The 23655-nt window shown below is 36.7% G+C and overlaps 2 protein-coding genes across 4 annotated transcripts in view; one reads left to right on the top strand and one right to left on the bottom strand.

The window, feature by feature from the left end:
• LOC135688255 (uncharacterized) overlaps positions 1-15871 on the top strand; it is a 43301-nt gene extending 27430 nt beyond the window's left edge. For 2 of the 3 annotated variants that reach the window (XM_065205031.2, XM_065205029.2), the window contains 27 exons: positions 133-531; positions 717-902; positions 1089-1265; positions 1663-1827; positions 2194-2364; positions 2539-2715; positions 2983-3150; positions 3545-3789; positions 4194-4329; positions 4464-4646; positions 5055-5225; positions 5340-5510; positions 5633-5782; positions 5942-6181; positions 6364-6699; positions 7550-7717; positions 8237-8494; positions 8685-8999; positions 9676-9702; positions 10106-10234; positions 10347-10529; positions 10926-11080; positions 11354-11585; positions 11853-12204; positions 13015-13199; positions 13468-13741; positions 14185-15871. In XM_065205031.2, coding sequence (XP_065061103.2) covers positions 133-531; positions 717-902; positions 1089-1265; positions 1663-1827; positions 2194-2364; positions 2539-2715; positions 2983-3150; positions 3545-3789; positions 4194-4329; positions 4464-4646; positions 5055-5225; positions 5340-5510; positions 5633-5782; positions 5942-6181; positions 6364-6699; positions 7550-7717; positions 8237-8494; positions 8685-8999; positions 9676-9702; positions 10106-10234; positions 10347-10529; positions 10926-11080; positions 11354-11585; positions 11853-12204; positions 13015-13199; positions 13468-13741; positions 14185-14683 — 5852 coding nt within the window. In that variant the 3' untranslated portion in view covers positions 14684-15871. The remainder of the gene's footprint in view (positions 1-132; positions 532-716; positions 903-1088; positions 1266-1662; positions 1828-2193; positions 2365-2538; positions 2716-2982; positions 3151-3544; positions 3790-4193; positions 4330-4463; positions 4647-5054; positions 5226-5339; positions 5511-5632; positions 5783-5941; positions 6182-6363; positions 6700-7549; positions 7718-8236; positions 8495-8684; positions 9000-9675; positions 9703-10105; positions 10235-10346; positions 10530-10925; positions 11081-11353; positions 11586-11852; positions 12205-13014; positions 13200-13467; positions 13742-14184) is intronic. The other variant, XM_065205030.2, reaches the window with a different exon arrangement.
• Positions 15872-17209: 1338 nt separating this feature from the next.
• Positions 17210-22476, bottom strand: LOC148957191 (hatching enzyme 1.2-like). The gene is made up of 8 exons (XM_089115755.1): positions 22385-22476; positions 22104-22164; positions 21361-21498; positions 20448-20565; positions 19260-19441; positions 18309-18557; positions 17810-17917; positions 17210-17408 (listed from the first exon to the last, which is right to left on the bottom strand). Exons 2-8 carry the CDS (start codon positions 22150-22152, stop codon positions 17287-17289), a joined length of 966 nt encoding a protein of 321 aa, XP_088971881.1. The 5' UTR covers positions 22153-22164; positions 22385-22476; the 3' UTR covers positions 17210-17286.
• Positions 22477-23655: the final 1179 nt, after the last annotated feature.

Here is a 23655-nt window from a genome sequence, read left to right as displayed (position 1 = left end):
ATGTGTATATAAGTGAATATGTAAGAACTCTTATCGTATTTTGGAATAAATTAGCATATACATGAGCTTGTACACCCTCAGTTAAAGCCTTCTTTGCAAAATGTACAATTGATACAATATTGATTTTTCTAGGTGATATTCCTTATAAGGACATCGGTTGTTTCGCGGATAACGCAGGAAAGGCTCGCCCTCTCCCCGAAATGCTCTTCAGTGACGAAGCGAAACGAAGATCCGAAAGTTGGGAAGAATTCCTTCCGGACCTAATTTGCTCCTGTGCAAAGGCTGCCAAAGAGAAGAAATATGCCTTTTTCGGCATTCAAAATTTTGCTGAATGCTGGAGTGGTCCGAACGGGGAAGACACGTATAAGAAAGATGGTGCATCGGAGAAGTGCATTAGCACAACAAGGCTGCCGTTGGCTAATGCCACTGCAAATGCATCGAAAACAGGAGACCAATATGAGCTGTGCCTCAAAGACAACTTGGTTTGCGCAGGAAAGCTGGGGACTAATTACGTATATGGAGTTGAAAACGGTAAATGTAATAAAACACGTCAATTGTGTCGATTTGGTCTTCTTCTTGCAAGAAATTTTAATGCCTAGCTTATGAAAATGAGTGTTTTCTTAAGAACTATTTATGGGCTAGGTGCATTTTTCTATGCATGGTTATTTGAATGAGGATGATAAAACCAATAACAATCATATTCTTTCTGTCTTAAGTGACTGTTGTTGATGGTAACTACACGGAATGGTCCGCATGGGGCAACTGCACTGTGACCTGCGGAGGAGGTGTGAAGCAAAGAGAGAGGACTTGCACTAATCCACGACCGAGCTTTGGTGGTAAAGACTGCTCAGTTCTTGGACCGGATACTAGCACTGCCAGTTGCAATACAAACCCGTGTCCAGGTATAGCAGATTTTGAATGAATGATCATGTTACGATTTGATATGATTAGAACCGATTTGATTTGATATGATTTTTTGGTTCTATATGTTATTTCTTGTACCGAGTTGCTCATGATTAAGGAAGATTTTATACATGATTCATGTTTATATACATGATAATTAATCATTCGTTTATTTATTCTCACAGTCGATGGTAACTGGGGTGGATGGGCCCCATGGTCATTATGTAGTGTCTCCTGTGGCAACGGTACGGTGGTCCGGACAAGAGCATGCAACAACCCGCCTCCACAGCACGGTGGGGATCCATGCTTTAATGCTGCGAGCAGCCAACAGGTTTCAGCATGCTTTGCAGGGCAATGTCCAGGTAAGGAATAAGATGTTATGAAGATGCTTTTATCGTGAATCTCACATCGATAACTTTATATTGCAGACAGGATTTAGTAAAGCTATTTTTTGAATCTGCCTGATATTCAGATTATTCCATATGGCTTTTGGAGGCTAATGTATCTAGAACCATGTATGTACTAAAGCAAGCATGGTTTTCTTATCTGTCCTTAGCAAGGCCATCATTTTTTGCCTGCCCGTAGTAAGGCTTTTTAAGGGATCAGCGATGATTCCAAAAAGAATAACTATGATTTTTTGTAACCATTTTACCACTTGATTTTCTGTTCTTACCAGTTATCAGATTAATGAAAAATATTTTCAATTCATATTGCTTGACATTCTACTTCACCGCTAACGAACAAAAAATTCACCCGCAGTTGATGGTCATTGCCTCAGCTGGGGATCATGGAGCGCCTGCTCAGTGACATGCGGGGTCGGTAACAAAACGAGAACACGGAATTGCACCAAGCCATTGTACGGTGGAAAAGTGTGCACGTGCAGCAAGAAAGACAGCGAGAGCTGCAAAGTCATGGACTGTCCTGGTAAATATCTTTTTAGTTATTTGAGTATTTTACGGATCTGAATAGACTCATAAGAATTCCGATTTGCTTGTCTAGAATGATCTTTCCATTTCTTCAATAGGTTTTTTATAATGATTATGATAATAATTGTATGCTGATTGATGATTACTCTATTCGAACAATGTCCCGAATTCGCAGCAACCAATGGCATTGCTTTCCATGCCAGACGGATTCAATTTAAGAGGAACAATTTTGGTTTCCGGGTAACAGTATACGAGTTTGGGTAACGGAATCCAATGAATAACATACATATCTATTTACTAGTTTATACAATCCTATAATTCATTGAAAATAGACAAGATTACAAATAATACTTCTACATTCTAGTGAATGGTAATTGGGGCAACTGGTCGCCTTGGAGTTCTTGCTCGGCTTCGTGCAACTCAGGACTGAAAAACCGGAACAGAACATGCAATAACCCGGAGCCTAAATTTGGAGGGCAGGGCTGCAATGGTTCAAAAACAGAATCTCTGAGCTGCAATGAGACACCTTGTCCAAGTTTGTAGATTTCTGTTTTGCAATATATTGTTTAAACTTATCTGCCTCCACCTACTGAATTTTTTAGTCTTGTAGTCATTTACCTATAAGTCATTTACATATAATAAACGATTTGGAAACTGACTGAGTAATAATAAACAATTTTTGCATTTTTTATTATTTCAAATTTTTCAGTTGATGGGAATTATACTAGCTGGACCGGCTGGGACGATTGTTCTGTGACGTGTGGAGGAGGAATTCGTCAAAGAAGCCGTTATTGTACGAACCCAACACCTCAATTCAACGGAAAGAGCTGTTCCGATCTCGGACCATCGTCAGAAACTGAAAATTGCAATCCGGAACCGTGTCCTCGTAAGTTATAATTAAGATTCTTGATACCAGGTGCAACCTGCTTCTAATGTGTACCAGAATATTTGTCACCAACTTGAATATTAACAGCAATTTACTCCATGGACTAGCATACAATGTTTGTGAATTCCTAGGCAATACCATTCTTACCACATTTGCAAGTGAAAGGAGAAATCAAGATATGCATACTGTGTATATTAGTTAACCCAATCTGTAGGTATAAATTGATATACCTTATCAAATGAATAATATTCTTTTTTGAATGGCTAGAAAATGGTGGCTTTTCTGAATGGACTTCTTGGTCGAGCTGTTCCGCAGCTTGCGGCGATGGTTATCAGAACAGTTCAAGAGCCTGTACTAACCCTGAGCCTAAATATAATGGAACAGATTGCATGGGAGAGCGGACCCGGGCCAAGGCATGCAAAATCCAGGATTGCTGTAAGTTTCAACGAAAACAAGAAAATATTTGAAAAATAAAGTTAAATACCTTGACGATGATTTGAAGACCTTATCAACACCGATGTTTCGCTCGAAATAAATTTTCACGTGATTTTTTCCAAACAATTTCAATATACCTAGGTTATAAGAGGTATGAAATACTTTTAAAAAAAGAAAGTCTTATGATCTTGTGTCATGTTTAAATGAAAATTTAAAACAAGCCTAGCCTTACTGTTTAGATTGCTTTGATCGTTCACATTTTTTCAATTCAGCTTTGCCCGAACTTTAAATCGCCTGAAGAAGGTTTCTTCTTGAGTTTTATTGGGTATATTTCACTTTTAATTTTGCAGTTTTTTCCTAGCTTAATTCTGTATGAATTTTTTTATCGTTTTAGGCAAAACTCCTTACAAGAGATTGGGTTGCTATAGCGACAAAGGAGGTACAAGACCTCTTCCCGAACTCCTGTTCGACGTATCTGCAAATGCATCGAAGCTCAGCGGACAACAATGGAACGTTTACTTACTTGAAATGGTCTGTAAATGTGCAGAGCAAGCCAAACAGAGAAAGTACACCCATTTTGGTTTACAAGACTATGGAAAGTGTTACAGTGGCTCTAACGTGAAGACCACCTATGATAAGGCAAGTGCTTCTTTGCTAAAGTAGTTTAAAGTAAATATCTTGAAATTTGATATCATTAACTTTACCAATTGATATCTTGAAATGGGGCATCATTAACTTAAGCAGTCAGCAGAAATAGCCATCTCGATAAGCCAACATTTTATAAATTTATTCATGCTCTGAGTAGCTTAAGTATGGGAAAAGGTTTTTCTCCATTTTTTTCCAAAATTCCTTGGTGGGGGAGTTTGTCATTTGGCCATGCCCAAGTAATTTATGTTACCATGTTAAACCCAAGAGAAAGAGGAATGGAAAAATCTCAATATCTACAGAAATGTTACGGGACAAGGAAACATTAATTTATTGGTTAACATATTGATGTTCGCATAGTGACTTTGGAAAAAGAAAATTTTGAATTCTTTTTGCAGGATGGCCGCTCATCAGAATGTGTGTCTACCAGCTCAGGAGCTGGGGCCGCTGGTGATTCACACTTAAAGTGCAGCTCTACCGATCCACACTGTGCAGGAAAGGCTGGTGCAAATTTCGTGTATGGCCTCGATTATCGTACGTATCTTCATTTCTTTCTCGATCCTAATAAGATCCTCTCACTTACTCTGCATATTCAACCCACAAACTAAATATATATTTACTGTGGCACTATTTGATGCTAATTCATTTTTGTTCACTCCTAAATGCAGCCGCAGTTAATGGAAACTACACTGAATGGTCTGAATGGGAGCCCTGTTCCAGAACGTGTGACGTAGGCACCACATCGAGAGTACGGAACTGCACCAACCCAGCCCCATCTTTCGGAGGCAATAATTGCTCTTCCCTAGGGGCCGATATCGAAGTAAAACCATGCCAAGTGGTACCTTGTCCAGGTAAAATATTCTGCAATTTCTTCACTAAGCTTATCAGATGACCGTCAATATTTTCTCCCCAATGAATTTTATAGAATCTTTTCAAAGTCATTTCGAATCATGATTTTCCAAAATTTTAGGATAAACTCTTTTTAGCCAAAAGACCTTCTGAAATCTTGTTTGTCAGAAAAAATATCAGATAAATTGTCATAGTATTCAATTTAAGTATTTCCTCGTCTATTGTTAAAATTTTAATCATTTTTAAATCTAGTTATACTACTAGCAAATGTTTTAAAATGAATTGAAATTACCGAGACACACTTGTACATAAAGTTACTGAGATACCTATTCAAGTGTCATTTTGTTTTTCGCATAATTTTCTTCAATAATTTTCCAGTAATTTTAACAAAACTGCTATTTATTACTAAGTGAATGGAAACTGGGGTGCCTGGAACACACCCTCATCCTGCTCAAAGACGTGTGGAAATGGAACGATGACGAGAACACGTGAGTGCAGCAACCCTGCCCCTGCGAACGGGGGACTTCCATGCCCTGGTAATTCAACCATGACAACTGTGTGCAGCCTACAGCCATGCAAAGGTTAGTATTTTTTGCCGCGTCAAAATAATTCAATATGTTGACGATATATGACTTGAAAGAAATTTTTTTTTATTTCTTGCATTTCTCTGTGAAACATCCTATTTCCTTCCATAGTTGATGGAAACTGGTCTCCATGGACCGACTGGTCAAAGTGTTCCAAAACATGCGGAGAGGGCGAGCGCCAACGCACGAGACAGTGCAACAACCCTGCCGCAAATGAGTATGGCAAACAGTGCGAAGGCAATTCAATTGAAGTTGTTACCTGCAACCAGGAACCATGTTACGGTTAGCTATCTAAATTTGAATCAGTTGATTTTGTAATAAATGGTAGGAAACATGTGATTTTCTATTTAATAAACAATTGCTTGTTGTTTGCACCTTGTTGTGAGAGTTGGTCTTTTTTGCAGGCAAGCTTACGCCATGGGGAGAGTGGTCTCCATGTTCACACACTTGCGGAGACGGAACGCGTACACGTCGGAGAACCTGCGAAGGAGGTGAAATATGTTCAGGGGATTTAAGTGAAACAGAGGCTTGCAACATTCAGAACTGCCCTACAAGTGAGTTCATTTACTTTATTAAATGTTTTCTATAAAACTTTCAAAGAAATACCAAAGTATTTGCCAATTCGCTTACGTAAAGGAATTTAGACATTTGATTTAATGCAAAACTTTTCTGGAATATCGTAAACAAATGTTTTATTTTTCATTTCTTAACAGGTTGTGACAAGAATTTCGATATTGGGTTTCTCCATGATGTATCTGGCAGCACTGTAAATCATTATGAACTAGCTAAAAAGTTCATTTTGTCGCTGGCTTCTACTTTTACTGTCAATCAAGAGAATACAAGAGTATCGTACCTGGCATTTTCGACAAAGCCTGATGAAGTTATTGCTGCTTTCAACAGACACAATTCTTACAGCGACTTCGAGAAAAACATTCAGACCTTCATACAAGGAGGTGAGAGAAACCCACAACTTAAGAGTTTGTTTTTAGGATACATTTAAACTGAATTCATTTATCAGTAGGTAACCCTTCATTATTTGTCAGTTTTGTCTTACAACTGCAATGGAATAACTTTTTGATATACACTTTAAACCATTTGGAGTCGGCTAAATTTGACTAAATAATATTTTTCATAGGCTATTCTTACATAAACGTTGCCCTTGGTGGTGCAAACAAGACGATGTTTTCAGTCGAGAATGGAGACCGCCCACAGGTACCCGATATCCTTCTGGTGTTAACAGATGGGGAGCAAACAATGGATGTATGGAAGAACCCCCCATCTCTTGATGAAGCAATAAATGCATTAAAAGCTCGAGGCATTACTGTTATGGTTGTGGCTATTGGGGAAGAAGGAAGGATAAACAATGAAACTCTTACGAAAATTGCATCTGATAGCAATTACATTTTCAGAACACTTTCGTATAATGATGTTTATCGATTGGTCTACAATGTCAGCACAGCCTTGTGTTCAGGTAAATATTTTTCAAGCATGTTTAAAAAACACATTTAGAGGTATTCTGCAGCTGACTGAAAAGAAAAGTAATGGAGATTTGGTTGCAAGCATTCTTTCCTAAATGCAGTCATTCTTAGACATTCTTAAGACTTCTCTGTAATGATCATGCAAGTTCGTACAACGATCTGCTTGCGCAGTCAGACAAATGCACGATGCTCGTTGCTCGTCAAAAAAATTCTGTGCTTTGAAATATTCAAAACAGTAAAACAGTTGAACCTACCTTTTATTTTTAAATTACGTTCGTCAAATTATTCATTAAGGAATCCAAATAACTTAGCCCATGTTAGACCTAATCAAACAACATTTGGATCCAGAAGTCTTATCTCAATCGGGCCACAGATTTGGAATGGCCTACCCAACGATACGAAATCCGCAGAAAATTTGAAAAGTTTTAAGAATCTAATAAAACAGTGGAACGGGCCGATTTGCAAATGTAGGGTCTGTCAGCTTCTGCCAGTAAATGCAAATTAATCTTTAACTTAGTATCTTTAATTACTTAAATGTAATAATTGGTAGCTATGTTCGATTTTGATTGGTTAACATTGTATATTTATGTATATATTGTTAGCTATTATTTTTATATCGAATTAAAATAAACTTTCAACAACAACAATCTTCTAAGGAATTTCCTAAATGCAAACATATTGCCAGTTTAAAATTTAATTCTCGAAAAAATAATACTTGCTTTGATTTGAATTTTGCAATTGCAACTCATCACACATTCCGTGACAGGAATTGTGCAAGCCCTGTTCTTTTGTTATCCTTGCTTTAATTGTTATTTTGATTGCAATGTTTCATATCATTCGTAGTCGAAGGCGGAAAATGGAGCGAATGGACTGCTTGGACCAACTGTTCAGTGGCATGTGGCAATGGTACACGTGAAAGAACGAGGTATTGCCAAGGAGGCCTTGTTGGATCCGGTTCTTGTCAGGGAAATAAAAACGAAACGACTGTCTGTGTCAATAAACCGTGTGTTGGTATGTTCTTTTCATAACAATAGCCAAACCGTGCACCGCAAATTGCCTGCACTGCCATTCTTAATGTATGTTGCTCAGACGCGCCTTCGGAAAAGATTTTTTAGCATTTGAAATAGTTTTAGTCAATCATTTGCCAAAGTTCCACTTTCGACCTTAGAATAATTACATGCCTCTACTGACTTCAGGAATTCACAAGCAATATCAACTGGGGTTTTTTTATTTCATTTCTTCCGCTAATTCTCCTCTATTAGAAAGCCGATTCCATCAATGTATGGGTTTATTTCTATAGAATATCAGGCAAACTATCATATTAGAGAAATTCAGGTAAAATATCTTGAATACATTGCAAAATACTGGTTTACGCCCCTATAAAAGAGCTATATTCACCATTTATATTTTAAAATCGAAATTAATATCCTGCAGTGTACAAAAATTCAGAGTTGCCTGAATTGTATTTGTTGCAGTTTTGTTAATAGCTATTGACTTCCATGATATTAACTGCATCACAATATTTGTTAGCCCCAGGCCCTTTCAAGTGTAACTCGGTCATCGACGTAGCATTTGTGATTGATAGTTCGAGCAGCATCACAGACCACTGGAAAGACCTCAAAGAATTCATTAAGAATGTTATAGATGCCTTTTCAATTGGAAAAGATGGCGTGCTCGTGTCTGTTGTTACTTACTCGGATACCCCAAGAAAGGTTTTCGGCTTCGATTCGAGAATGACGAAGGAAATCCTCAAGTTTGATATTGAGCATCTCGATCAGATTGGGGGAGGTATGTTTTCTATGATTTATTCAATGATTTTCTTGAATGATTTACTTGATATTGTTCTTTGCACATCAGAAAACCTGATGACCGCTTTGATCAAATACCTACAATTTTCGAGTCGATACCGTACAGCTCATTGTCACAGCTCAATATTTAGAAAGCGTCTTTTGAATTATACATATACCTTTGTTTTTAGGTACCCGCATTGACCTCGCCTTGCGATTCACCTCTGAAAACGTGTTCTCTGACAAAGGAGACCGGCCAGGCGTTCCAGACCTCGTTGTTGTACTGACCGATGGCAAGTCTGATCCGGGCTCGGAACCTCTAGAGGCTGCATCAGAGCCATTGCGAGAACAGGGAATTCATGTCATATCTGTTGGCCTTGGCAAGGATATTGATATCCAAGAATTGAAAACAATCTCCACGTTCAAGGACACCGGACCAGTTTTGATTGGCGATCTCCAGAAACTTGTAACATATGTTGACTCTCTTGCGAAGGAAATATGCCAGGGTATGCTTTAAATTATTTTCTACGTTTACTGTTTTCCATTTATTATATCTGCTTCGAAATTTTATCAAATCTTTGCCAAGAGAACAACCTACTGAATATTTGAGCCACAAGACCGCCTGAAAAGTCAAAAATATTGTGGAAGATGCTAAGACAACTCGCATCATTTTCCCTCTCTCGTTACTTCGATTTCGCACCTGGATATAAATTTCTAACTACCTTTAGACGTTATCCGACGCTTATACTTTGAGGAGTGTTCGAAAAAAGTTCTTTAGTATGCTTTACTTCCGTTTTTCGGTGCTATCTTCTAATTTTGCTGTACCAAAAAATTTATTTAATTATCTTCTAATTTTTCTGTACCAAAAGCTTATTTTATTATCTTCTAATTTTGCTGTACCAAAAATTTTATTTTATTATCTTCTAATTTTGCTGTACCAAAAATTTTATTTAATTATCTTCTAATTTTGCTGTACCAAAAGCTTATTTAATTATCTTCTAATTTTTCTGTACCAAAAGCTTATTTAATTATCTTCTAATTTTCCTGTACCAAAAACTGTTTCAAAGGTTTCAAATGCCCATTTTTACTTTCATCCGAGTCGGTAGTTTCAAGGCTTAATGGGCACTATCATTAAAAATTCTATCAATGAATGTTTCTAATCCTCATATTTTTCTATTCCAGTCGTTGATCGTCCAAGACCAAAGAGAGGTAAACATCTTTATTTTTAACTTGATCTTGTAACAGCTTGTAATCTTCACTATGAAAAACTTTGTGATACAATTTTCTCAATTTGAGAATAAGAATGGAGATACTAAATGACGTTCTATTTCTTTTATACTTGATTCAATTTTTTTTCGACAAACCAATGTTGTTTATATCAACAACAGGATATTGTGTATACAACAGGAAAGTTCTAATCTGCATCTCCGATCTTCACGCTTAGTACGAACATTCAGCTACATTTATGGGTTTATCTTTTATGATATCTACAAATTCTGATTTTGATGATTAATGCCAGATACTAATGACATATCGGTCACTTTAACCAGCGTTTTACCATGAACAGCTTCCCTGTTTAGTATTGTGATGAGCTCAACTTGCTTTTTTTTAGTCTACACTGGCTACAGCTGCCAACCATCGCTTCTGTATACATTTGATAAGATTTGTGACAAAACTGTTTACGATGAATCCGGTAAAGGCAACAATGGACAGATCGTTTCAACTCCGAAAATATCCCAAGGTAATCTGACGGGCTATTTTTCTTCGTTGATTGTTAATTGTAGTTGTAGAATTTTGTTTACTGATTTAAGGAGTAATCTTTCATTTTCATCAGCGGTTTTTTCGTTCCATAGATCAAACAAAGTGCCAGAATAATATACAAATGTTGGAGCGTGGAGGAGTAAAACTTGATGGTCCTAATTTTAGAAGCAAACCATCGTCAGCAGTTACCATAGCTGCCTGGGTTAATTCTTACTCCTTGTCAGACGAGGGTGCTGTCCAACAGATATTTATAGCCAAAGACTCAAAGCAAAGAGGTACGTATTTATTTTGAATTATAAAATACTGACTAAAAACCAAAGTTAGGATTTGCCATCCTACCGGCGTGTCGGGGTGAAGAGATTTAATGTTTTTTAGAAAGGCAGGACGGATTGTTATATAGGAAAGCTGTCTCAATGAATACAGTGATTGCAATATGTAAGTGTTTAGCCTTAACAAAACATCAGTTATAGGAAACAAGGGACTTACAGATTTTATCGACTGAAGCACTGACTCTGTGACTCTGTCTGTGAATATGCATGTTTTTAAGAATATTTGATTTTTCAGAATATATCGTTATAATCATGTTATTGCGTTACATTATATGCACTACATCATTGCGAAAATAAATATTATCGTCTTTATGAAATTTACGCATTCTGTTTCGTTTTCAGCTCAAATATCGTTCCAAATTATTAAAAAGCAGAGAGTGCATGCCATGATCACCAATGGAAATCAAACTGTTTTCTCTTTTACAACTGTTGCAAACAAGATCACCTTCTTTACTTGGTTTCACGTTGCATTTACTGTCGATATTGCGACAAAGAAGGTAGAGTATCATGTCATTTAGTCAAAGAATATTCATTTTGAAATCTACTAAAAAAACTGCCAATAAATTTTGTAATGTATAAAATTTTCAGGGATACATAGCTCATTTAGTTATTATCATGCTTTTTTGGAAACTGAAAATACCTTCAAATGCCAAACAAGTAAGGCCTGAAATAAATAATTATCTGAACTTATTATTACCCTGATTCTGACATTTTCCCTTTTTATTAACTTCAAATTTCTACAAAATATTCACTCACCCGTTCTCTTCTAGCATACTGTTTACATAAACGGGGTCGCATTGAAGGATAACGAGTTTGAAGAGGTGAAGACCGATGGGCCTAAGTTCTTCTCCATGGATTGGGCCGGTTTGGTTGCCATTGGCTTTGATGATGAGCTGAATCCCACTGCTCAGTTTTTGGGTCTGATCGATGAAGTCTACTTGTTCCCCTGTGTATTATCTGATATTGATATCGTTGCGATTCAAAAACGTTGTGGCGAATACGGTGAGATTTTTCTTAGTTTTTCTTTTTTAATCTTTGTCTTACAGTTCAAGAAAATTAGAGTTTCAGTCATTAGAAGCCTGGGGATATGAGAATAGTAGTTGAATGACACGGAGCATTATTGAAAAGTTCATGAATGATAAAGTGCTGAAAAGGAAAAGTACTTGATTGCATGGCATTACGTTCTTATTATAAAGCTGTCAAATATGACTAATATCATGTCAAAGATGAATAACTATTCCACTCACTTTTTGCCTTCTTCTTCTACAGCTCCATTCAGTGGTGCATTTACTGGTGCAAATTACAAAGTGTATGGCAATGTGAAGAGTACCGACTTAGCCTCTCTCCAGAACGAAGTAAAGCAGGTGTCTCCAGTGGCTGCTTTCACAATTAAACATGCCACTGCTCCGCCTTTCAAAGAAATAAAGGAGAAATTTAATGCTAGTATCTATAACGGAGCTTTTGCTGCAGTGATTTCTGGGTACTTTGTGCCTCCTTTGACTGGGCTGTACAATTTCGTGATCGAAGGCCACTTCCAAGCCATGCTATCATTTTCGGTTGAAAAGAAGTCCATAGAAACAGGCATCGAAAGACAGACCTCCTTTAACGGAGATACAGCCACGTAGGTGTTTTAAATTTAATCATTAGTTTCCATCTTGGTTAAAACACTGTTTATACCACCCTAGTAAGTGCTCAATAAAGGTTGAACCAACCAAGATAAATTTCTCTGCAGTTAAAAACAACCCACCCACTTGCACCCGGGGTTAAAATAACTCGCCTATTTAGGGTTGTACCAAACTAAGATTTTCAAGACATGGTTCAATTGCGATGCAGTGTTGAGTTTGTATTCGTTATCTATGATGCATGAGTACAAGCGTTGAATTCCTCCTTTGATTGACGGGCTATACGCATGCGCCTCTTTGAAAAGAAACCCAAATACAACCTACTTCTTTCTATTGCTCCGCTGGTTTGGCATTCTGTAGTGTTTCGTAAAAACTGCTGGTTTTACCTTGTGAGTAGATTGATCCCAGTTTAGTTTTGGAAGAATTTTATGCAATCCTTCTTGTACGAAGCTTTCTCAACTCGCTTCAGTTGTAGCTTGCTCCCAGTCGCAGTCTACGTTTTCGTTTCTTAAAGGACTTGGCGAACAGATCCTGTGGAAATTAAATGTTACTTTGTTGCATTTGCAATGCATCTGCTTCAAGATATTTATCTTAGGCTTCTATGTATGCAATAATTAATAGCGGAGCTAACGATTGAAAGAGAACACACAGAAGCATACAGTAAGAATCTACAACCAGCAAATAGGGTTGTTTCCATAAAAATTTACAGATTGAAGAAGTTAATCTTTGACAACAAGTTAATAACTGACACAAAAAATATCTTTTTACCGCTGATTTAATGCTAATTAATGCTTGTTACATACCTTTAGTATCCGCAATGCCAATGTGTCGGTTAACATGCAAGCTGGAGCATTTTATTACTACGAAGTGCTTCAGTTATCAAGTGATGAGATGAACTCACTGAACTTCAATTTCACGATGAACTGCCCGGGTGGAGCAGAGTTGTGCACCTCTAAACCAATTCAAGACTCGTACTTGCAGTCCAGACTGCCCCGTAAGTTGCCTAATTGTGAAGCATTTGATTGTTGCGTTGCATTTTCTCTGCAAAGTCTATTTTTAAATGGGATTATTCAACATGAAATCAGCGTTTCTTGAGGTCAGTCATGCATATGTTATAGTCTTAAATCATATAATGTTTACTGTAAAATTAAAGAATTAGTAAGACGTTGCCTGGCTACCGAATGCCAGGATGTCCAGGATGTGAACAAACAAGGTATCTGTGTTCACTGCTTGATCTATGACCAAAGCTGGTTTTCTTCCAGGAAACTGCTCTGAAATTGCTGATCAGTTCGATAACCTTCCTGATGACGATTATATGATTCGAATGAGCCCGTCCTGCGATGCTGTGAGCATTTACTGTCGCAACATGAAGTTAACTGATCCATTAACGAGAGCTTTAGAGTATGTCACCTTACCATCTGGAGCTAATGAGAACTTTGCAATGTATTATCGGCCAAGGCTGCAGAACTATGCTACCTGCAGTGGCCCAGAAATCGCCAAACCTATGGAAACAACTGCGTATTGGGGCCAAACCTGGTAAGGATACCTTCGTTCAGTTACAAAAGTTTGTATTGTAAAATGTTTTTGTCGCCAATAAATACACGACTAGAGCGCGAAATCGTAGTGGGTTTCAAAATATGAATCATATATCTTAAAGAAAGTCATTTCGGGTTTAGCTTACAAACAAGGAGTGTGTATCTAACAAGATGCAGCAAATCACCATACAATGTTATGCTGCATTGTCAAGCTGTTGGGAGTACATAAATAAATAACTGGATAAATCAATATTGTTGGTAATTGAAGGAGTTGTCCCCTTTTTATGTACTGAGTCTGGCAACGCGTTTTTTGATAATGCTGGCCATCACAAAGTCAAATTCTGCCTCCCCATACACCGAAAAGACAGTTATTCTACTTCGTAATACACAATGTTAGAATAACAATAGTTTTCCTTTTATCAATTTACTATTTTTCTTGCTTAGGTTCAAGAAAGTTAGAGTTTTACGAAACTCTATGCAGATAGACACTAAGGATTTTACGTTCGCTACATCAGAAGGGAGGCAGATGGAGTATGGTCGTGCTGGCGATTGCTATTCAAAGAGTACGGAGGACTGTCGCAAGGGACAGTTCAAAATCAACTTAGATGGCACCAATCTTAAGCTAGATGGAGCACCAAAGTGGAAGGCTACAGGAATGCCTGAGGATGATTTCAGGATAACACAATTTACAATATCACCAGAAAATACTGTGGTGACAGCTCATTGTGGAGGATCATGTTCGGAGTGCATGCCTTCGGATCATCTTCGCTTGCAACCAGAAATTTGCTTCAACACCCTCCAACAGCAGCAACAGCAGACCCTTATACCGCCTCCAGTGTCTTCGCCAGACAAAAGGATGAAAAGATCCGCGAAAGAAAAACGGGTTAAAAGAGACCGCAAAGGGGGTGCTGGTAACAGATGGTGGAAGTGGTGGCCATTTTGAAATCGTCCTAGGGACAAAAGGAACTAGCAATTATGAACATTATATCAGTGTTTCCATGGCTTTAAGAGACAAAAATGCAGGTTAATGGAAACGAATGGTGGATGATGTTGAAATCTCATCTTTTTTTATCGCTAATTCATAATTTGATTCTCAGAGTGTAGTATTAAGTATCATTAAACATTATTGTCACAACCTTTCAAAGAAGAAGAGGATGGGGATGTTGTTGAGAGTCACCGTACCATGGTTTGTTTGTTAGTATGAAAGATTTTAACTAGCTTTTGTAATATACTAAATTTCAGATCAGCTCGTAGAATAGCTTTTAGCAAACAAATAAACTGTATCTAAATACTTACAACTCATTTTTAATATAAAGATAAATGAAACAAATTGTAAACGCACGATGCATGCTATCAATTCATTTCTACCAACGGTGAATCTAAAATCAGGTTGAAAACATCGTGTCGATGTTAAGTTAGTAGAAACATACTCTTTTTATCATTTATTTTGCAGTGCTTACTAGCATTTGAAAAGAGGAACTAGTAAGAGCTTTAGCATCGTAGAGGTGATAAGATATTTTAGGGAAGTAGTGTTTAAAAAATTAGAAAGCCTTTTTAATCAGTAAAAACAGAAGCCGGATTGATGGACTAAGCAGCCAGCAATAGTAAGGAATTCCGTAGCTTAATGATTTCACTTCATGTTGTTTGTTTACCTGTTGATAAAAGCAACTGGTTTAAACTCAATCCAAATTTTTACCTAAAGACTTAAGCCTGTTCGAACACCGATCTGGTATCAAGCAAGACGCAGCATTCTTACTTGATAGACGTAGCAATTCTAGATAATGTAGGCCTGCACGTTTTAAATAGAGATTGCACTAGATTTAATGAAGATAGATTTAAAGCTTGCCTATTATCAATATTTTTCCTAGCAAGCAATAGAAAATATTAATTTCGTTGATATAAGGGTGTATTTTAACCGTAATTTTTATTCCCACAATGAACTCAAACTGTTTTTCTGTGTCTATCTCTTAATAGTAAAACCGAATTTGAACTTGGATTTCTCTACATTTTTGATTGCAAAGTTCTCTGTAATCCAGTAGTCGAATAATAGAAGTACAATGCCTGCCAAAAGTTATTGGAACACCCAGCAATTTACGCTGCATTTGAAATCTTTCATTCCTTTCATGAAAAAAATTTGCTACTTCCGCCCCCTTCCCCTGTAAAATCCTAACCCGTTTGATAGTAAACCAACGTTGTTCTGTAGAAGAGAGGGGGATGATTGATTTTGACCTTAGAAATTGATGTCAGTGTTCCAAGACTTCTGGCAAGCATTGTAGTCTTTTCAGAAGAAGCAGGCGAATATCAGAAACAAATACTTTTGCCATTGTGACTGATAAGGGAAATACTTTTTGCAAACTTTACGATGTGCTTTTCAATCATAGCACGCTTTTCGAAGCTTTGCCCATTTCATGCTTAACCTACTCTAGGCTCTTCCTTTTAGCTTGTTTGCTGCATCGAATAAAACACGAAATATCTCTCCTCTATTTGGTACGTAGCGTTTCAACTGACTTTTTGATCCATATCGCAAGTTGCGGAGAGTTTACTTCAAGATCTATTAGTTTACAAGTAATTTCTAGAGAGAATTTTATATTTTTGATTTTGAGCTGACCTCTTTCCACATTGCACCAAAGAAGCTACAAACCAAAATAAAGCATTGCTCCATTGGATAGCCACCATTTTTATTATCTGAATTTTCGAGCACACTCTAAATCTATATGGATGTGCCCTCCAGTGTTTGAATCAAAGATTTGACATCTCAGCGTTTCGCAAAGAATGCATTGCTACCATAGGCGCAGACTTAGGGGGCTGCAGGGCTTCAGCCCCTCCTTAAGAATATTTAGGAGACCCAGCCTTGCCCTGGGAAATAAGAAAGTTGGCTATCGATTTGTTTCACTAATTTAGAAATTCTTGGTTTCACGCATAGAAATCATCTCAAGAATTAATCAAGATCAAATGATAACGATAATGACCAACGTGAAAGAAAATCGCCTAGACCCTTCATCAAGGCCTCTTTCTACCCTCCGCCGTTGGCAGTCTCCTTTACTGATGGCAATTAATTTTTGAGCCCCCCCCCCCTTGGAAGTCTGCCCTTATGATTGCTGCTTCCCATTTTAATTTGGAAAAATGTTTATTTCGGTTGAAAGCAAAACTAGAAAGCTTTTCAGGTTCTTGTTAAAACTGAAGTATATTTCCTTTTTTGCTTTAAACAATAAGGGTCGCGGGTTTTACTATCCAAAAGTAGAGCAATACTGTTTTCATCATAGAATGTATTCCGTTTGCCAATTTGAGTGTTATGCAAACGAAGTATTTGTGCGAAAATTGCATTTTACGAGCCTTTTCTCCCATAAAATAGTTGAGAATTTTCAGCTCTGGACCGAACCCTCTTTATATGGTACTAACTTTGTTCCCCTTTTTGTCGGCTCTGTTTGTTGAACCGTCATAGCAGTTTTTCATAAAGAAATACAAATAATAGAGCTCTTAGTTCCTCGAAACTCAAAAATTGACAATTTCTAATTAGACATTTCCATAAAAAGGGCCTAATTTGACTCAGCAGACATTGCAGCTCTTTTTGCAGTTCTTCAACATGTAACCTGGGTTGATACGACAGTGTCCTCCATCAGCCCATGCCTTGCAGTTGCTGTTGCTGTCGTAGCAATTTGAGCCACCGCCTGTGTCGTAAATATAAGATATCAGCAATTCTCGAATAAAGTTATGAAGGAGTTTTCAAGCAACATCAAGGTCTTAGGAAGTCTTTTATGTAAACTATTTTATGTAAAGAGGGATCGAGTCGGGAAGAACAGTGACATTGCTGTTTCACTTCCAGCTTGAAAAACGCAAATGAGCAATGATGGCAAATAATCAGATAAGGTAAGCACCACTGATTCAAGCTGCTAATTTACTTGTTGCTTGGTATTTTCAATTTTAAGCAACAGTTTTTCCATTTTTCATGTGTGTCTGGTGCACGGTGAAGTCTCTCCAGGGCTCCTTTTCTTATCAGATTCGTCAGTATTTAGCATTTACATTCAGGTTTTTTCAACAGCAATAACAATAGAGTTAGTGAGTAACATACCTCCATTTTTGCAGGCAAGACAGCAGTATGGCAGCATGAATCGCTCATTTGTTTGGCATTGACCAGCTTTGGCCCATTCTGCACATCTATCATATCGATTAATGCAACCTTGGGAAAAAAAAGTTTTTTGAATCTTAAGTAATGCAAAAAGATTCACTGCCATCCTCTTTACAATCTTTTTATCTATGTCTAAATGATATTTGGGTCGTATGAATCACTGGAAATGTTGAAGTAGTATTACAGCTGCAGTTTTTCTTCAAAGAAAATAAATCAGTCAAAAAGTTTGTTTGTTTCAATCTATTAGTCTGTTGTGTAACAGTTGAAATTTCTAATTACACATTTGAATAAAATAATCATCAAAATGAGAACAAAGTTTGCTTGCCAAACTGATGGAAATGCAATCAATATTTTCAGCTTTGCTAGTAGCTTGTGCCATCAGGCTGAATGCGGTTAGTTCAATTAAAATAGGCTTTTGCGGTCAACAAGAGGTTCAGTTTACCTTTAGGAGGAGGGACTTGGACGTTTTCGTAGCCAGTGCACTTGTACACCTTGTTTAACTGCCTAACGTCTGTTTGACTGAACCCGTCTCTCTGACCCAGCATTCTGCTGCGATCTTGAATTGCCTCGATTGTCATCTTGTTGTTGGTACTGAAAGCCCAGTTCCCATAATGCATCACGCTATCAAAGTCGTATCCTTCACCATAGTAATCAGCTTGACCATGAGTGTACTTCTTGAAGTTGTAGTTGGCTGGTTGAAAATTGATTGACAAAAAATGTCACAATACTGCCCATTTTTATGAAATGTTGTTAACTATTAATAATCAAAGATAAGATGTCCCGCTATATCGGTTTTTCATTGGGCAGTTAAGCAAAAAATGTTTGTAAGCTTGTTATATAAATGAAAAAACCTTAAGTAATTTGTAAGCATTTTAGAATTTTCGCAATTTTCATGTTAGTGATTTTTTATACAATTTCATAAAACGCTTTATTGAAAAATTACTAATTTTTCCTTTGAAAAACCCTTTTACTACACTACTTAAACGATGCCACAAGGATCAAGGGAGTGTATCTACCCTGTAAGGACAAATTCAAAGACAGGTTAAAGAAAAATTTCCAATTGAGTGCCTTGAAAATCTTCCTTATTCTGCATACAGAGTTTGATTCATTTATTCTTTTTAGGCAATTCAGTGAACTGAAAAAACACTGTGTCTGCCCTGTGCCCATAAAATGAAGTTAGAAACTACAACAATGCATTCAACTGGTAAAAAGAAAACAAGCATACGATAAAGAGATTTATGCTTGCGACGGGTGGACATGAAGGTTGTATGACTTTTAATTTCTATCAATTTCTGGATAAAACTTTAAGTTAAAGGACCCCCTTGACGATTCTTGATAATTTTTGACTATGCAATATATTAATTGTATAGTAATTCTTAATTGTAATAGATACCTCTGCCGCTAGAGATGTTATCCCAGAAAATCCTAATATATTGGTCGCGATCCAGTCTGGACTGTTCATGCCAGAAACCCATTGCATGCATCATTTCGTGAATCACAATGCCTTTGATTTCACATCCCTGGCCTATTGACACCACTTGCTCACCACCAGACATACCGATGTACGAATAGCATCTGTGCACAGAAGGAAAGTAGAGCATATTTGATGGTCAATGAGAACATCTTAGGCTTGTTTGTTTTGTTTGTTACCTTTTTTTAATACGATATTGCTTCTAGCAATACACATACATATATGGATATATACATATATACAACTAATCTAAATTGAATCTACTGTATAACAAATGAAGAGGAAATAACTAAGGAAAAAAATACGTACATACATAAGCTAGATATTAGAAGCAACTTGGATATGAATAGACAAGATTTACAGGATATCGATATCATTAAATTTGCAAACGTTGCACTGCTAGACCATCCCATCGTGTTATCATACGTTTGAAGCTGTTAAGATTGTCAGCTGATTTTAGTTTATTTGGCAGACAGTTCCAGATCTGAGGTCCTATGGCCTTAGGGCTATTGGAACCGAAAGTTACTTGGTTTGGTCGAAAATGATTTAAGTTGTTAGGATTCCGAGAAGGGTGTTTTAAAGTTCTTGAACTAAAAATGCTAGGCATGAACGGTGGATTTAAATTTCTAATTGTCTTGAATATTTCGATACAGAGGGTTCTCTGACGAGCAACTTGCATTGTACACTTTTTTGACCTAGTATGAGGATCATCATAGAATCATTGTACAGATAATCATTGTACAAAAATCTTAGGGCGCGTTCCTGTATCCTTTCAATTTTCTGAAGTGATTTTGACAAAAAAGGCTTGTAAAACCATCGGTAACTGTAAAATGTGGCCCATGATAAAAGATTTTGTCTATTCACGGACAACTTTCCTTTTTACTGAGCCCACAGAAACATGTCAGTTTTGGAATGAGATGGGATGGTTTCCTATACATCAACTCTGGATGTCCAACGAGTCATATAAAGCCAGTATAAAAAATGAAAGAGGGCAGAACAAGACTTTTTTGTTTAGGACGAAAACGATCCAAAAACAATATGTTCATTTTGTCTACAAGAGCAGCTAAAATGTAGCATAAGTTAATAAACGGAAAGCAGAAAGGTTCTTACCCTCCGCCAACAATGAACTTGATGTAGTTTTTCTGGCTGGTTCTCGGCACCCATCGAATACACGTGTATCTATTGAAGTCAGCTACTGCCTGCCTGACAACATCCCTGCGACTGGTTTCTATAAAAAAGCATTTCGCATATTGTACCTATAGTTTATCGATAGCTACACTGAATAAATAGCTATACTGTATCAGGAGCAAATTAAAACCACACAGTCCTTTGATGGTTCATCCTAAAGTACATTATTTATATGAATATGTCTGTCCATACTGTAATCATTCATTAAAATATGTAAAATTGGTTGCTTACATATCTAAAGCTAGAAGAGGAAGTTGAGGAAAGTAAGATCATGTCCTTTTTTTATAACGGCGATAGAGAACAGACTCTAGTCATCTATAGCGGATTATACATAAACGTAAACTACTCTGGAACAGTCCTTACTCAGCTCCTATCAACGTTACTGGTATTCTCAACTATTTCTTGTAATAACTACTTCCTATCAAATAAAACATACACTTTGTAATAGACTTAAAACGGTGTTTTGACATAGCTCTTAAGTAATAATGAAAGTTCATAATGTTGGGATGGCAACAAAAAGATGTAAATAAGGTCCTGGCAAACCTATAATATCAAACATTCAACAACTAGGCTTACCTTAATGTATCATTCTCTACTATAAATATGAAAATATTTAACGTTTCTTTTCCGCTAATATATACTTGGCAATTGATAAGCAAATGAGGGAACGAAAAAATACCAAGCGTTTTAGCAGATTAACAACAAGAAAACTTGAATCTGCATTTGTGAAAGGCAGGCAAATACTTTTTTTTAGAAACAGGGTATTTTCTAAAGAATTCGTTTAATCGTGGATTAACAAGATTTCAACTAAGCTAACAAAAATATCTGAACATACCGAAACTTGAGTCGAATATGTAAGGGACAACTCCATTGGTCCATTTTTGTGTTTCAGACTTGATTGCGTCATATGCGGAATTACCGTTGACAATGTCGCTTGTGTGTGGGTCTAAGATAATGTCTCCTTCGAAGGGTTCTAAAAGCAAAATAAAAGTTACATCATATAGCTATCTATTAGTTATCTATAACACCTAACTTTTGTCCGGACTGCAACAACCACCATAGAGCACAATTTTTGCATCAAGTGAAGGTTTTTTTTTTTTTTTGCATTTTTATCTCTCGCAGCTTGAATTGAGAATTCAAATTTACATTTCGCTTAGAAATTGTTTGAAAATTCCAGGTATAACCGATGAAGATGCAAGAGCCTGAATAGCTAAGCTTTTTTAGTTCTCCAGTTTTGAAGATCAATGACCAAATTAACCAAATTAAAGACAAAACTAAAAAAATAGAAAAGTCAAGATAGCATTAAGCTTAGGAAAGAATTGGCTAAAATTTAGAAACTCTCTGGTGCCTCTGATTGCTTTTTAATAGAGACAAGCTTTTCAGGAAAAGCAATTCTTTGATGCAAGTCAGGCACTTTCAACATCAGTTACTGTCGATAGAAAAGCTTTCTTCGATGCATCTATTTTCTATTTTAAAATCAGTCTGCATCCTTATCATTTAAAAAAAAATAATTTTGTTTCTTAAAATATCCTCTAAGAAATCTAAAAGACAATGTTTATTGAAAGTTGAAACTTTTACCTGCACTGCATATGCACACCAACACTGAAAGAAAGATGAAAGTCCTCATTGTGAAATGTACCTGAAAGAGGAATGCAAACTTCAAACTGAGTTCAATTTTTATCTTAAAACAAAAATTCATTGTAAAGAAACTTAAAGCTCAAATCAACACATTTTCCTATAATTTGCAAAGAACCGCTACAATTCACAATAAGTTGAATATTCAATGGTAAAAAGAATTACACCTAGAATATTTATATTTTAACTACTAATTTCCTGTATACAGTCATGCCTTCACTTACCACTACACAACCAGCAAGCTACCCAGTTAATTAGTAAGTGCAGATCTTTTAAAAGCGCTGCATTTATACGTTCTGAGGCACTTGAAAATGATTCAAAATTTGACAATAGATCGAAGATTTATAAGAGCTCTTGCAACCATACTTCTTTATTTGTCAACACACAAAGTCCTTTGCTTTAAAATAAGCAACACACTCAAATACTATGCATGTTCGCGTATCAAGATTGCATCATTGCCACGCCAATGGAAGAGCAAATAGCTAAATACAGGCAGCCGTTTAAAGTACCCTTTCCAGAAGAGCCAATTCACTTTTCATAGGAAACATAATCTGTAGATACAACTATGTCAATTATTTGCTTTAAACCCTTAACTTTGGAGCCAAAAAAATCTTATCAAGAAAGATCGATACCATGTTTTTCAAAGAATAAAAAGATTGCTTGGCTTTGATGACCGTTGTAAAGGCCAAGTGTTTTTTGTACTCCCAATGCTTACGTGCTAATGCCAAAATTCTATAGCGGAAGCATATTTCACAAGATGGTTGAAAGCCATCACCATCATCAACATTAATGTATATTTTTATTTATTCTTATAATTGATTACAATACAAACCTTACATTTCTTACATTACCTAACAAATTTCTATACTATACTATGCTACATGAACGAAACCATGTAATCCGGAGTAATATCGTTTACAATTTCATAAAAAAGACAAGACGCCTGCTCCAACATCGTAGGATTCCCAACCAAGTTTCTCGTAGAGTTCTTCGCCAGATGCTCCTTTCCATGCATCAGACGCTGCAAGTGCAGCAGAATTTTGAACGGATTCAGGCAATTCATACGATAATTCAGCGAGGTATCTTGACTGGATTCCCATTTTTTGGGGAATATGGCAAATGACATCGCCTAAGCTTAACTGGCCTAAGCTTAAGGTAACTGACCTAAGCCTTTTTTCTTGAAAAAGTCGCTTCAACTGCTTGTCTCGTTGGATCAGGGTTAAGTAACGAGCGCCAATAATATGTCGAAACCCCGATTGGTTCAAGTTTACCAACTCGTTAGCTGCTTTATGTTTGTAAAGAGTATCATATATCATTTTCTAAAGAATTTTCCCAAAGAAATCGGGCGATAATTCCGTTTCGGATTTTTACTATTTTTCTTTTTAAATTTTCAGATTTTCTGTTTATGTCTTTTTATTTAAATTAGGCTTAAAATTGGATACATCTAATTGACAGCTAAAAAGGCCAACGAAAAGTATAGTTTTGACCCTAGCCT

This window comes from Rhopilema esculentum, unplaced genomic scaffold (assembly GCF_057945365.1).
Source record: "Rhopilema esculentum isolate cy_ngs unplaced genomic scaffold, ASM5794536v1 HiC_scaffold_36, whole genome shotgun sequence".
Classification (NCBI taxonomy): Eukaryota; Metazoa; Cnidaria; class Scyphozoa; order Rhizostomeae; family Rhizostomatidae; genus Rhopilema; species Rhopilema esculentum.
The sequence above is the reverse complement of the archived record's forward strand: the minus strand, read 5'-3'. Positions and strand labels throughout refer to the sequence as shown.

What these genes read in the sequence shown, in the direction of transcription:
- LOC148957191 (XM_089115755.1), bottom strand. Translation starts at nt 22,152, where the DNA reads ATGAGGACTTTCATCTTTCTTTCAGTGTTGGTGTGCATATGCAGTGCA. An exon ending in GGTGTGCATATGCAGTGCAG is followed by an intron (nt 21,499 to 22,103) that starts GTAAAAGTTTCA and finishes TTTTGCTTTTAG; the next exon opens with AACCCTTCGAAGGAGACATT. An exon ending in TAACATCTCTAGCGGCAGAG is followed by an intron (nt 18,558 to 19,259) that starts GTATCTATTACA and finishes ATTTTCAACCAG; the next exon opens with CCAACTACAACTTCAAGAAG.